This window comes from Microplitis mediator, chromosome 6 (genome assembly GCF_029852145.1).
Source record: "Microplitis mediator isolate UGA2020A chromosome 6, iyMicMedi2.1, whole genome shotgun sequence".
NCBI lineage: Eukaryota > Metazoa > Arthropoda > Insecta > Hymenoptera > Braconidae > Microplitis > Microplitis mediator.
In genome coordinates this window covers 15736877-15750228 of record NC_079974.1, presented here as the reverse complement: position 1 = coordinate 15750228, position 13352 = coordinate 15736877, and the positions used below count along the sequence as shown (strand labels likewise).

The 13352-nt window shown below is 30.8% G+C and overlaps 1 protein-coding gene and 1 non-coding gene across 2 annotated transcripts; one reads left to right on the top strand and one right to left on the bottom strand.

The window, feature by feature from the left end:
* Positions 1-2434: 2434 nt before the first annotated feature.
* LOC130669735 (myosin-VIIa-like) lies at positions 2435-12131 on the bottom strand. Its single transcript, XM_057472778.1, has 15 exons — positions 11871-12131; positions 11666-11779; positions 11254-11400; positions 10993-11177; positions 10792-10913; positions 9469-10412; positions 9017-9397; positions 8613-8953; positions 8141-8315; positions 7882-7932; positions 7467-7742; positions 7178-7384; positions 6541-6778; positions 5905-6466; positions 2435-5185 (listed from the first exon to the last, which is right to left on the bottom strand). The coding sequence occupies exons 1-15, from the start codon at positions 11898-11900 to the stop codon at positions 2617-2619; spliced, it is 6342 nt and encodes a 2113-aa protein (XP_057328761.1). The 5' UTR covers positions 11901-12131; the 3' UTR covers positions 2435-2616.
* A 1085-nt stretch (positions 12132-13216) lies between these two features.
* Trnan-guu (transfer RNA asparagine (anticodon GUU)) lies at positions 13217-13290 on the top strand. Its single transcript has one exon. It is a non-coding gene; the product is annotated as a tRNA-Asn (tRNA).
* The last annotated feature ends 62 nt before the right edge of the window (positions 13291-13352 follow it).

Sequence of the window (13352 nt, the reverse complement as noted above, 5' to 3'; positions counted from 1 at the left end):
TATCCGTTTGCTATCAATAGGAGCAATGTTAAGATCTCTTTATTCAAATTACGATGACGCTATTGTTCTTCTCTGGCCTATGATGGCTGACCGCACTCTTCCTCTGAAACTACGTCTTGGAGCATACAATATTCTTCTTCAACAATCACGTACAGTGACTGATTTCCTTCGAATCCACTGGTTCATGATCACCGAAAGTAATCAACATCTATACAATTTTCATATAACAACAATCAGGGGTTTTGAAAATTCTACCGGTCCTTGTAGCTCTAAAATGCGAGAATTTGCAAGGAAAGTTTTACTTTTAACGCCTGTTCAATCATCTGTCCCTCAATTTCTTTCAGCTTTGTACGAAGTCGATACGATAAATCATGATGGCAATGGCTTGCAATTGAAAATTACCGTAGTCAATAATGAATTGACTGGTTTGCCTGAAATAATTTACTTACAACAATTTGATGTGGAAGGTTTCAAAGTCACAAATTATTGGGCTGTGAGTTAACACTTTTTAATTATTAATAATCCGCTAATAATAAAACAACACTTTTTAACAAATTTTTCAAATTAATTCTCAGCTTTACTTACAATTTGAAGGCATTACCAATACTTTGATGTCAAGAAATGACTTTAAGAAATTCATCACCGGGCCAATTTCTGAGACATTTATTTTCGATTTCATAAAAGAATTCGCAACTTTTTCAGCATTGTCTGAACAATTCTTCTTAGACTTTCTTTTGTTTTACAGAGATCAAATAATTATGGTTGAGAATTACAACGTGCAATCTTTCAATAATATATATCAAGATTTTATGGAAATAGTGGAAGCCTACATAACACCAACCGATAATAAACCTCTTGATCTTAACAATAACTTTAATTCATACCATGTTTATTACCAAAAGGTTTTTGAACAGCATTTAATCAGTGATATGGGAATGCCCATTGTTCTGAAAGCTCAATCTCCGACTGTTTACTCTCAACAAATAAAAAATAATAACAGTACAAATGGAAGCACAATAAACAGCTTAGTCATTGATGCAAAAGCTTGGTTATTTGAAGATCATTCTGCATCAATTTACAATCCAATAATTGATTCTTGGTATTCTGTCAGAGAATCATCTATTATTAAGGCAAATATTTCTTTACAAGTTGATTCCAATTCCCATTGTGCGCTTGAATTTATGAGATATACGTTCCCAAGATATTGGAATGTACAAATGACAAAAAATACATCGATTGTCTACAATAAGAGTCATACCTCACAAAACGAAAAATATTAATATTTTACAAGAAATATATATATATATTAGGGTGCGTCATTTCGAAGAAACATTTTTTTTATTCAAGTGCATGTGGAAAAAATCGTAGTTCAACACAAAAAAAAAATTTTATGTCGATTACAGACCTAGCTCATTGAAAAATTCGATTTTCCCATTTAAATAACACGGGAAAAATTTTTTTTTTTAGCTTCAAGTATTGTTCTCTTTAACTCTTAACTCTTTAACTAACCGATAGATCGAATAGACTAATACATATTTCTGTAGGAAATTGAACGCTCTACAAAAAAGGTCTCTTATCATTTTTCGATAAATTCATCTGTTCAAAAGTTATTGGAGCTCGAAGTAAAGTTGGAGATCTTTTTACTTTTCCGGCGAAAATATCAGACTTATCATAAAATGTTGTGGGATCTTTTTTGTTGACAATTTTATTTTCTACAAATTATTATTTGTAAAGTTTTTTCAAATTCCGCATTGTTTTCTAGTTATTTTCATTTTAATTTCAAGTTCTTAAAAAAGTGGTTCTGATCGATTTCAAGAGCTCGACATTGAAATGAAATTAACTACAAAACAATGCGGAATTTGAAAAAACTTTACTGATAATAATTTGTAGAGAATAAAATTGGCAACAAAAAAAATCCTGAAACATTTTGTGATAAGTCGAATAGTTTCACCGGAAAAGTAAAACGATCTCCAACTTTACTTCGAGCTCTAATAACTTTGAAACAGATGGATTTATCGAAAAATGATAAGAGACCTTTTTTGTAGAGCGTTCAATTTTCTACAAAAATATGTATTAGTCTATTTGATCTATTGATTTGTTAACAAGGGTAAAAATACTTAAAGCTAAAAAAACAATTTTTTCCATGTTATTTAAATAGGAAAATCGAATTTTTCAATGAGCTAGGTCTGTAATCGACATAAATTTTTTTTCTTGCGCGAAAATTTTTTTTTTGTGTTGAACTATGGTTTTTTCCACATGCACCTGAAAAAAAAACTCTGGCTCCGAAATGAAGCACCCTAATATATAGATATATATATATATATATATATATATATATATATATATATATATATATATGTTTAGCTTGTAACAATAAAGAAATTTTTCTTAAAGACGTTAAAATGTTATCTAATGCATCGTCTTACTGCGAAATATACTCAAATCTAAAAATTATATTATCGTGAATAAAATCAGCTACTGTTAATAATTCACTCGAAAAAAATTTTCTTTTCACGATATTTTATGTATTATTTTGTTATAAATATTAGTATCAACTTGCGATACATTATTTAATTTACAGTTTTTACGATATTATTATTTTATATGTTATCTCAGCTAGTAATTTTTAAGTACAGATTTAAAATAAAAAATATATGAGGATATTAAATCGTCCATTTTATAGCCTTGAGCTGTTTCGCAAAGAATTTTTTGGCCCTTTATAAAATTACCAATCGTCATATGAAAATATGTATTACCCGATGACCAATTTGAAAGCTCCGTAAAACTCCACATTATTAATATATCTTTAGTTTGAGGATGAATTGCACTAACACCATTTTTATTAATAGCTATTATTAAAAACTCCGGTAAATTAACTTCCGTTGATTGTTTTACTTCAAAGAATGCTGATCCAAATGTCGGCCACTGATATATATGCTGAAGAAACAGCAATTTAGCATCGGCTTCATTTACTCCTGAATTAAGACTGTACGCCATTGTTATATTTTTTTTCCAATCACTTTTACTGTAAACGTGAAGTAAATCTGCCGGTACATATTCACTTATTTTATTTGACAATTCAGACATTTCGTTCTTATTATTTCCATATTTACTTCGATAAATTAACGCGCCCAATTTAACGGCATCTTGTTTACTGCACTTATGATAACCACGAAGATACTTTGGCAATTCTTGATAGAAATAAAATATTTCATCAGCATTGGGATCACGTCCAGGATAAGTATTGATCCATAGTTTTTTCATAAAAAATATTTGATACTGCACTTGTGTAATACTCGATAATTTAACTGTTGGATTTGATTGTTTTATCCATTCAATAAGTTCGTTTATGAAATCAAAAAAATAATAATCGTTTGGAACAGAAAATACTTTATCAATTATTTTAACAAACAAACTGAAGCCATCGTTACATTTTAATTGCATTCTGTCTATTATTTCATCACAAATGTCCGAACCGCGTGTCGACGAATGAACTTCAAATGCTTCGTCACTGTCATTCGGAAAATAAATACGATGATATATTTTCATACTTTTAAATCTTATCGCTTCAACTTCTAAGATGTACGGCGGATATTTTCTATTCCCAATTTTTATAATAACATTAAATCTATCGAGACAATCTTTGGCTATCGCAGTTTTATGACATGTCAAAAATCGTATCACTTCTTTTTGAACAATTGTTGAACAAGACATAATACCCGTTGCAAGCCACATCAATTCCCACCCTCTTTCTTCACTCAAACGAATTTTATTATCAGTAAGTTGACGTATTATTTGACAATACACTTCGTCTCTCAAATCATCGTGCTCTAATGCCGTTTTAAAAATAATATCTGTGTACTCAGTACCTATTTTTTGTCTATTACTCGGTAAGTCTCCCATATATCTCAATATACTCGTAAATATTTCCAACGCCAATTGAAATAGTTCTTTATTTTCACAGACTTTATTCAGCAACGGAGCTTTTAGGGGCGTACGAGTGTGTTTCCAAAGATTTTCAGGCACCGTTCGTCTGGCGGAAGATATACTAGACCCTTTTGAAAGTGTAATGTTATAACTCTGTCTAAAATTATCTTGCGCAAATTTTTTCAAACTAAACATTTTAGTATTCGACGGTTGTTTTTTATTTCTGGTTAATGTGTTTTTGGTAGTGTAGTCGTTTTTGAAAATTTCCATTAAAACTGACGAAGGTGCAGTGATTGTTGGTAATACGTAGACACATTCTGACGGAAATTCTCCTTTAATACCATTACATTCTCCATAGCCCCAGGCAGAAGTCAATATGTTATAACCGGTACACCCATTAAGCTTAACGAGCTCACCTCTCTGTAATGACAGATAAGATTGGCCATCTGTTGAGCCATAAATTCCGTTCATGTAGTCTTGAGTTGCTACGACATACACGGATTTTTCTTTTAATCCGTCAATTAAATAATTAACTAATCCAACTAAATCCTCAGCATCCATACTCTTAAATGTATACTCGTCTCTCTGTACTGTTGTGATAATTAAATTGTTTATTAAAGTATCATCAAATTTTTGAATCATCACTTCGGCAATTTCTACAAATGATAACTCAAGTAACATTTGTTCCTGATCATCGATAAAGTAAACTCCGGTCCAATTTACCGCTATAATAATATTATTGACTGGTAATTCTGGTCCTGATACTCTTACTGCTTCGTAAAACCTTGAGAATAAAATTGGCCATGTGCATTTAGCAAAATAAATTATTTCTTCTTTGGCTTTCAACACCGGAACAGCATCAATTACATTCGAATTTTTTTTGTAAGCAGCTAATGCCAGTTTTTCCCATTTTGACAAAGCTTCAGGCACGGAATTTTGAAGTAAATGATCAGGAATATAAAGATGCATTGTACTTTTAATATTTTCAGGTGTTAATTTGGTCTGGTAATCGATGTACAATTGTTGAGCTACCAGCATTGCGATATCTGTTTCACTAGAGCATCTATACTCTCCGTGTTTCAATCCACGGATTATTTGATGATAAATTAAATTAGTAGCTACTGGATCTAAAGTTGGATCATGCCAGGGTGTAAAAATCTCTTTTCTTAAAAATAATCTCCAAGGCGCCAAACGTTCTGATTGCCCTTGTTCGCGGGCATACTGTTCACACTGACTTATTGCATCCATCACATGATCTCTGAAAATAAATGATATTTTTAAATACAGTACAACCTGGTTATAAGTTACTGTAAGAGAGTATAGGAGAAAAATTTCTTGAAAATGGCTTTCCCCTACTACTATCTTTTACTCGGTGATCGCTCGGTTTTCTGCATATGTGTGCGTCGTGTTTGTGGTTGTGTCCGCAGTCCTTTTATAAGTTAGTTAACGTTTGTCACATATGTATTATGTACATCCCGAGCTGCTCTGTAGCCTAGTTTGGCTTGAATAATCAGAGCGCCTTAAGGCTTGGAAAGTAGAAAATTCATCAAAGACTGAACAAGTAAGCCTTTCCAAGCCCACTTTAACAAGAGTTTCTTTATTTTCTGAGATGGTAGTAGTATTTGGCCCATAGAGGTATAGGTTCGTGGTGACTATGGTTAGATACCACATGCAATGAGGATTTTTAATCATACCTCCGGTTAATGCCCACCCTTAGTCATTTGATTATATTTTTCGATTAAGAGTGTCGTCTAGGAAGGAAGTGAGGGCATCCGCAACGCGCGTATACTTGAAATAGGTGAGGAAACGGCCTCCCTTAAAGCGAAGGTGGACTTCGGTCCCATTACATTAATTTATTCTAAGCAGATACTTGATTAACTTATAAAAGAGGGTACCATTTCGAGACGAACGAAAAAAAGAGAGGAAGTAATTTATAGCCGAGTAACTCATAATCAGGTTGTACTGTATGATAATTACCTTCCAGCGCCAAGAGATAACACTTTGTCATAAAGAGTTATAAAGAGTGAAAATCCAAATATATCAATCAATGAAATACTTTTAGCAAGAGTATTAACAATTTCTTCAGCAGTACTGGCTGAGTCACATTCAATTATTCTAGAATTTCCATCCATAAAAGTTATTTCCAAATGAATTGGTTTTTTGTTTTTAGTTGCCTGAAGTTCAAGCCAACTTGGGGGCTGAGTTCTCGCACCATTTTTTATTGTCCGGGTAAGTCTTTGATCGCAATAAGGAGCATAGTTTGGTGGTCCCGAGCTAATAAATGCTCGAAGATAATTAACAAATCGTTCGCTAGGCGGAAAACAACCTAGACAAAGAGATAAAAGAACCCAACCACGAGCATGCGATGCTTTACTAGGATTCTTAGTCAATTGTTTCATAATTTGACAGTAAATTTCGTCACGTAGTATCGGGCGGAGAACACCATGGCCGATAATAAAATGGAGTTTGTCTAAATTAGAACACCGTGTTTGTAACCAATCTTGATATGTTTCATCTACAAATTTATCTTCTACAATTCCTGATAAATAAAAAGGTAAAAGTAATTTACTAATAGTAAAATATAGTGCACTTTTTTTTCTTTAAAAAACTTACCCCGCCTGATGTCTTTGTGTATTTTACTTTGACGTTTTAAAGTCATACGAATAATTTGTTTTTGTTTAGACTGTTCGTTCATCAAACTTTCATACTCTTTTGATCGCATAAAACTTTTCGAAATTGTTTCAGATACAGTCGACATAACGGTTTTATTTGCAGGAGTTTCAATGGGATTTCTTGGCTCAGAAAGATCACCCATGAATCTTAAAATAGTTATCCATAAGGCCTGAGATGACTGCAGTGAAATTAATAAAACTGATTAGTTGAGTGATGAATAATCATTGAATTTTATACGGAAAAAAATGGTAAGTTCTCCTACGTTACATATAAGGTTTAAGTACCGTTTGTGGTTACTGCTCCATTTTTGGACATTTAATACTTTACTTTAATTACTGAAAAAATATCAAATAAAACTCCTATTGTAGCAGTTCGATAAAAGTATCTTTGAACACATTTTAAAAATTGATTATATCATTGCGCCTTTCACGAATTAATTTATTAAAATTTTTCAAGAGTCCAAAACTGGCCCTAAAGTGGCCAAAAACAATACCTCTACCCTATATGTACGTATGAGAAAATTTTCTATAGAATTTTCGCCGTCAAATTGGAAAATAAAAGAAAAAAAGAATTTTACCAATTGATCGACTGCTAATGGTAAATCTAATAAAGATTGTTTCAAATATCTACGAGAATAATGTGGTGTTACGTTTGACGTAAAAAATGTTGCCGCAAATTTACTAAAGTGATAAGTTGACAAATCGATACTTGGTAAGTCTTCAGTTGGGATTTCAAGAATACTTTTTTGATCTAATTCGTTTTCTTTTTTAACAGTAGAAAGATCCTAAAATAACTAATTTGTATTAAATAATGTTTATCAGTTTATTTATCAATAATATTCATTTAAATAATAAAATAAAACATACCGCGTACATATCTGCTGGTAAATTTTTTACGGTAGAAACTTTTGATTCATTATCTAAGAACTCAAATATTGTATCTATGTTACTCTCAGACTCTTTGACAGTATCAGTATTATAATTATCTTTGTCGAAATTCACAAGTGATTGACGTAATTCGTCTAATCGTTTTTCAAAATTAGTTTTAGCTGTTTCTTTCCACATTTTATTTCCAGACGCTTTCAATTTCTTTTCATCCTCAGCAAACAGATCGTTTATTTCCTTCAGCTTAATTTCTCGCCACTAAGAAAATGCGTTTTAATTATTAATAATAAAAAAAATTTTTATCCAATAAGTTTTATCGGTATGATAAACAAAAAAAATTATCTAATACACGGTATTGCTTTTAGAAATTTTAATTTGTACTATCGCAATACATTACCTGATATTTTTTTTTGAAAATGCTGCGGGCAAGATAACCGCGACAGTAAATCTGAAATAAAAATTATTTCTCTTTTTAGTCATTAAAAAATAAATTAACGAGATAATCAATAAACCAATCATCAGTCTTAGAATTTTTCATTGTCTGCGAACCAAAAAAAAAATTCTTAAAGAAAATTGTATGGTAAAATTTATGTTTATAATCACAGAATCCACTTAATAGAAGATTTGAAATAATTAAAGATTAAAACAAAAAGTACTTGTAATTTTATAATTAATTTTCGTTTCCGACGGAATTCATAAGCAAGAACTCGAGATCGTATACATGATTGTAGTCTTTGATATCCTAATTTCATTATTAAATAATTTTTTCTTGGGCCATAACCACGCCAAGTTCGTTGAATTGTAATAATTGCCACCTTGATCTTCAAATATCTAAAAAAAAAAAATATCACATTCGTTCATCAAAAAATTGCGCAGTGAACCCGAATTAAATCCGGAGTGAATGCAGAGCGGATGACTATTTATTTATTTGATCCCCTCGGAGTAAAATTCACTCCGAAGGGGAGTTTATTTTCATATTGAAAGTCCGAATCAAAGTGAATGCGGATTTCAATGAAATCTGTAATTACTCCGCCCTGATTAAGAAAAGTAATTCGAAATGATGAAGGCGAATTCACTCTAATTTTTTATAGTATAAAATCATTATAGAAATAAATAAACCCATCATACTTTTTCTTACAAATCCATGCTCTTATATTTTTTTGAATAACAACAACACTTTTAGCGAGTACCAAATGCCTCTGTTGTTCCAAAATAGATTCATGCTCTTCCTTTAGAAATACCTTTGTCTTACCGAATTGGTAATTATTGTTTACTCCTAAAGTATTGATACAAATTTTTTCAGCAACATCTTGTATGATTTTAGAAGAAATACCTCTCGCTAAACAACGAAATCTATTAACAAATTCTGGATAGTCATAACGAATTGGATAACCAGCGCGACGGATTTTCGCTGTTTCCATCATACCGGAGTATCGTAATTGACGACAGCAAAGAGAGCGATCAAATAACTGTTTTGAAATAGATAAATAATTAAATAAATTTTTACTAATTAAAATATATTAAATAATTACCGATGGTTTTTGTTCTTCATTTGGTTTAACGCATCGAATAAAAAACGGATTACAACTTTCTAACGTTTTCATTAATAGATCTAAAGAATTACGAAATTCGGATGACAAAGACGATACTCGTTTTTTACCGTCAGATTCATTTGTCAAATCGTGACTGAATATTAATTTCAAAAAATCATTCGATGATATAGTTATAAGCTGTTTCAAATCTGATGAAAACGTATCACGATTTTTATCAAGGAAACTTTCAATTTCATAATTAACTGATCCAGCAAAATGTTTTATTCCAAATGCTTTTATTGAATCTGATTTGGGTTTCACGTAATTTTGATTATTGTAATGCATTTGATGAACTTTAGCCAGCAGAGTTCCATCAGTTCCCTTAAAAAATCGAATAAATAAATAAAATTTTTTGAAAAGTTTTTTTGAAAAAAAAATTTTCAGCATTTTACCTTCGGGAATTTACTCTCTTCGTCAATAAGAGCCATAATATTTACTGGCTTCACTCCAATCAAATCAAGAACATTTTGATTATCGATAAATTCAATATGCTTCCAAGAAATTCCTTCTTGATTATAATATTCTTGCTCCATTTTAAAAATGTGTTTTACAAAAAATTGCTGAAGATGTTCGTTAGCATAATTAATACAGAGTTGTTCAAAACTATTGTGAGTGAAATTTTCAAATCCAAAAATATCAAGAACTCCGATTGAATTTTTTGTATTTGATTTAGGCTTAAAAATCGTGTCGTTTATTTTACTGACAATAAAAATAAAAAGTCTCCCGTAAACAGCTTTTACGAAAGCATCTCTTACTTCAATAGCTTGATCTTTAGATAAATTACTGATAACACGTTCTCCTTGGACGAAAATTGTTTTTCGAGTTAGCGCTTCTTTCAGAGCCCGATTATTGACACCCAAAATTTCTACCAACATTTTTATGGAAACGTCATCAATAATCTCACTCGCATCCATATTGGCCATTGTTACTGATTTATAATTCACATTGCCGGTATGCAAAATAGCCGCTAAGAGTTTGATTATATTCAAAAATTCTTCGTCGCTAAAATTTAATACTTTCATTGCCGCTCGTACATCAGCAAACTCTTGTGCGTCATTTCGTCCTTTACATTCAGCAGAGCCACATAAATATTTGTAGTCATTAGATGATCCCAGATTAAATTTTTTCTTTTCTTCTTTAGATAAGCCAACGAGGATCGAATAAAAAATATGATAATTTCGTTCATTTTGTCCTTGATAAACTAAACGACATTTTTCTAACAGATATTGCTCGATTTTTGCTCCTTCAATTGACCCATTTTTTGAAAATTTTACATCAATATATTTTCCGAATCTTGAAGAATTATCATTACGGACTGTTTTAGCATTTCCAAATGCTGGAACACAAATATAAATACTGTGGCTTTATATATAAAGAGAGGAATTCCGTGAAATAAAAATAATCTATGAGTCTCATTATTACTTATCCTACTTAATTTTTATTAATTTTTTTTTTTTACTTATATTGAAAAGACAATTTGTTAATTCTTTTGAATAATTAACCTTTTTCAATGATAAATCATGTTATTTTTTACGCAAAAATTTGATTTTGTTAATTCGTGGTTATATTTCTGATAAAAAAAAATCTCTCAAGATTTGAAAAATATTAGTGATAAAGACCCTAAATAATTTTTATTTAATGTCATAAGAAATATATATATATATATATATATATATATATATATATATATATATATATATATAAATATCTCAAACCTTCAAGAATAGGATTAGCTTCAAGGATTTGTTGTTCGATCCAAGAATGTTCTCCACTTATTGCCGCAAGATATTGCAAAATTAGTTTTGTACTTTCAGTTTTACCAGCTCCGCTTTCTCCACTAAAATTTTAATTACTTGTAATAAATAAAATAATATTTAATCACCCAGATTTTAAAATATTATTTAATAAAAATTAACCTGATTACGATACACTGATTTTTTTTTGATCGCCGCATTTCCATAAAACAATTGTCACCAATCGCAAAAATATGAGGTGGCTCATCTCCAATATTTTTTGTTCGATAATTTGCAACTTCTTTAGGTGTATAAATATTTAATATTTTATAAGGGTTGATCGCTATCAACATACTACCTGTATACGTCTAAAATAAATTATTTTATTTATAGAAATTGATGTAATCGATGCAATGATTTATGAAACAATATGTCACTACATACGTAAATTAAATTTTGATTATATCTCATATGAAGATTCTTTAAAATAGCGTACTCTTGAAGATCTCCAAGTTTTATCATATCTTCAACTCCAGAGACTGAAGAAGAATGCATAAGTTTAAGAATTCGGTCATTGCTTATCATTTCTTTCTGAAAAAATATAATTAAGTTTTTTTTTATTACAATTAGTCTCCAAAGTTAATGCATAATATTTAAAAGATTTTGTGTCTAGATCAAATGGAATAAAATTTGACAGAAAAACTAAAGATAAAATTTGAAGAAATAGAAAATATCATAGATATATATCACTTAATTACTCATGATAACAATCAATAATAATTGATAAGATATTATCGAAGATTATATTGATAAGTGTAATAAAAATTTTTAAAGATATAAATTTTGACAGATTTACCTTTCCATCATCATCTTGAACTTGAAATCCTCGTTTATCAACAGAAATTATTTTACATCCCACAGGAACATCAAACTCTTCTTTCAAAGAGCTTTTAATCCATACATTATCACCCTAATTAATTAATCAAATAATGAAAATTTATATATTAGAACTAATTTTACACTATGAATACTTTTATACTTCATTATGGAAATTAACTTACTGGACTATATTTAGTTTCTATTCCAGACATTTTTTCAGGCTTTATCTTTTTATTTATTAACACGAAAAAAAATCATTTAATGTATAAAAAATATCATATCCACTCCATCAGTCAGTGTAACAAGTAACTTGTCGTATCAAGTTCCTCATCCAACATTATCTTTAAATTTATCTTTCAACTATTTATATCAATAATTCAATCTTTATTGAGTCATTCTTTATCGGTGTCATTTTTAACATCAGTATCTGTACCCCGATTAAAAAATTCTAACTTAATCCCTCGAAAAATGAATGGATTGTATTCAGTTTTCAGTCTAGACAATGTTCCAATACTTTTCTTCTCAACATCTACAACAAGTTGACCTAAAAAAACTTGTGTGATTTAAAATTTGTTGAGTTTTTGACTGATAGAAATAATTAAGTTTTTTTACACACTTTTTTTAACTTCCCGCTAAGAAAATTGCAAATTTTCAAAAAAGGGAAGTTATTGGTTTCGGTCCGATTTTCGAAAATCGAGTTTTCATCAGATGTCGACGTTTTGAGGTCCTAGGAAACTATTCTGACTATTCCCGGATGGACGTCCGTGTGTGTGTGTGTGTGTGTGTGTGTGTGTGTGTGTGTGTGTGTGTGAACTTTTTTTTGTCCGACGATATCTTTGGAACGGATGAACCGATTTGAACGTACTTGGTGGCGATCGAAAGAGCTCACCAAAACTTAGTCTTGATTAGATTTTGGGGTAAATCGATCATGTAGTTTACAAGTTATACAAAGAATAAGAATTAAAAAAATTTTTTTTTTTTGGTTTTTTATTGATTTCTCAGAAACGACTTATACGATCAACTCCAAAATCTAATCAGCTCTAGAACTTGATAAAACGCGTCGATTGCCGCCTTAGCCATCTCAATCGGATAATTCGTTCGAGAGTTATCGCGGGCAAAAGAAATGGTAAAAAACGGTTTTTTGCGAATATCTTCGAAACAACTGAACCGAACAATTTCAAAATTTTCTTAGCTCTAGAACTCAATAAAATACGCCGATTGCCACCTCAACCATCAAAATCGGTCAATTCGTTCGTGAGATATCGTGGGAGAAAGAAATGCTAACATCGGTTTTTTTCAAAAACAATGGCACACAAAAGTATTTTCGAGCTCGAAGAGCTCGAAAATGCATCCACAACAATGTTTTCGAGCTCAAGGAGCTCGAAAACAGCGGGAAGTTTTGGGGCTGGCCCGCAGGGTCAACCGATAGACAGATTTTTTCATTTGTAGTTAACAAAAAAATTATTATTAATGGAAATGATTCTCGTACTTAGACTTATAAATGTCAACGCAATGCGAAATTTCGACGGCTTCCGTGGCGCAATCGGCTAGCGCGTTCGGCTGTTAACCGAAAGGTTGGTGGTTCGAGCCCACCCGGAAGCGATTATTTTTTTATTTTTCACAAAATTATAAATAATAATATCATATACTGACTCTATGATATG

Bases quoted from the DNA above. Each gene is read 5' to 3' on its own strand.
- LOC130669735 (XM_057472778.1), bottom strand. From the start codon at position 11,900: ATGTCTGGAATAGAAACTAAATATAGTCCA. The intron at 7,385-7,466 runs GTATGTTTTATT...TAGTTATTTTAG, and splicing joins TACCAGCAGATATGTACGCG to GATCTTTCTACTGTTAAAAA. The intron at 6,467-6,540 runs GTAAGTTTTTTA...TTTATTTATCAG, and splicing joins ACACAAAGACATCAGGCGGG to GAATTGTAGAAGATAAATTT.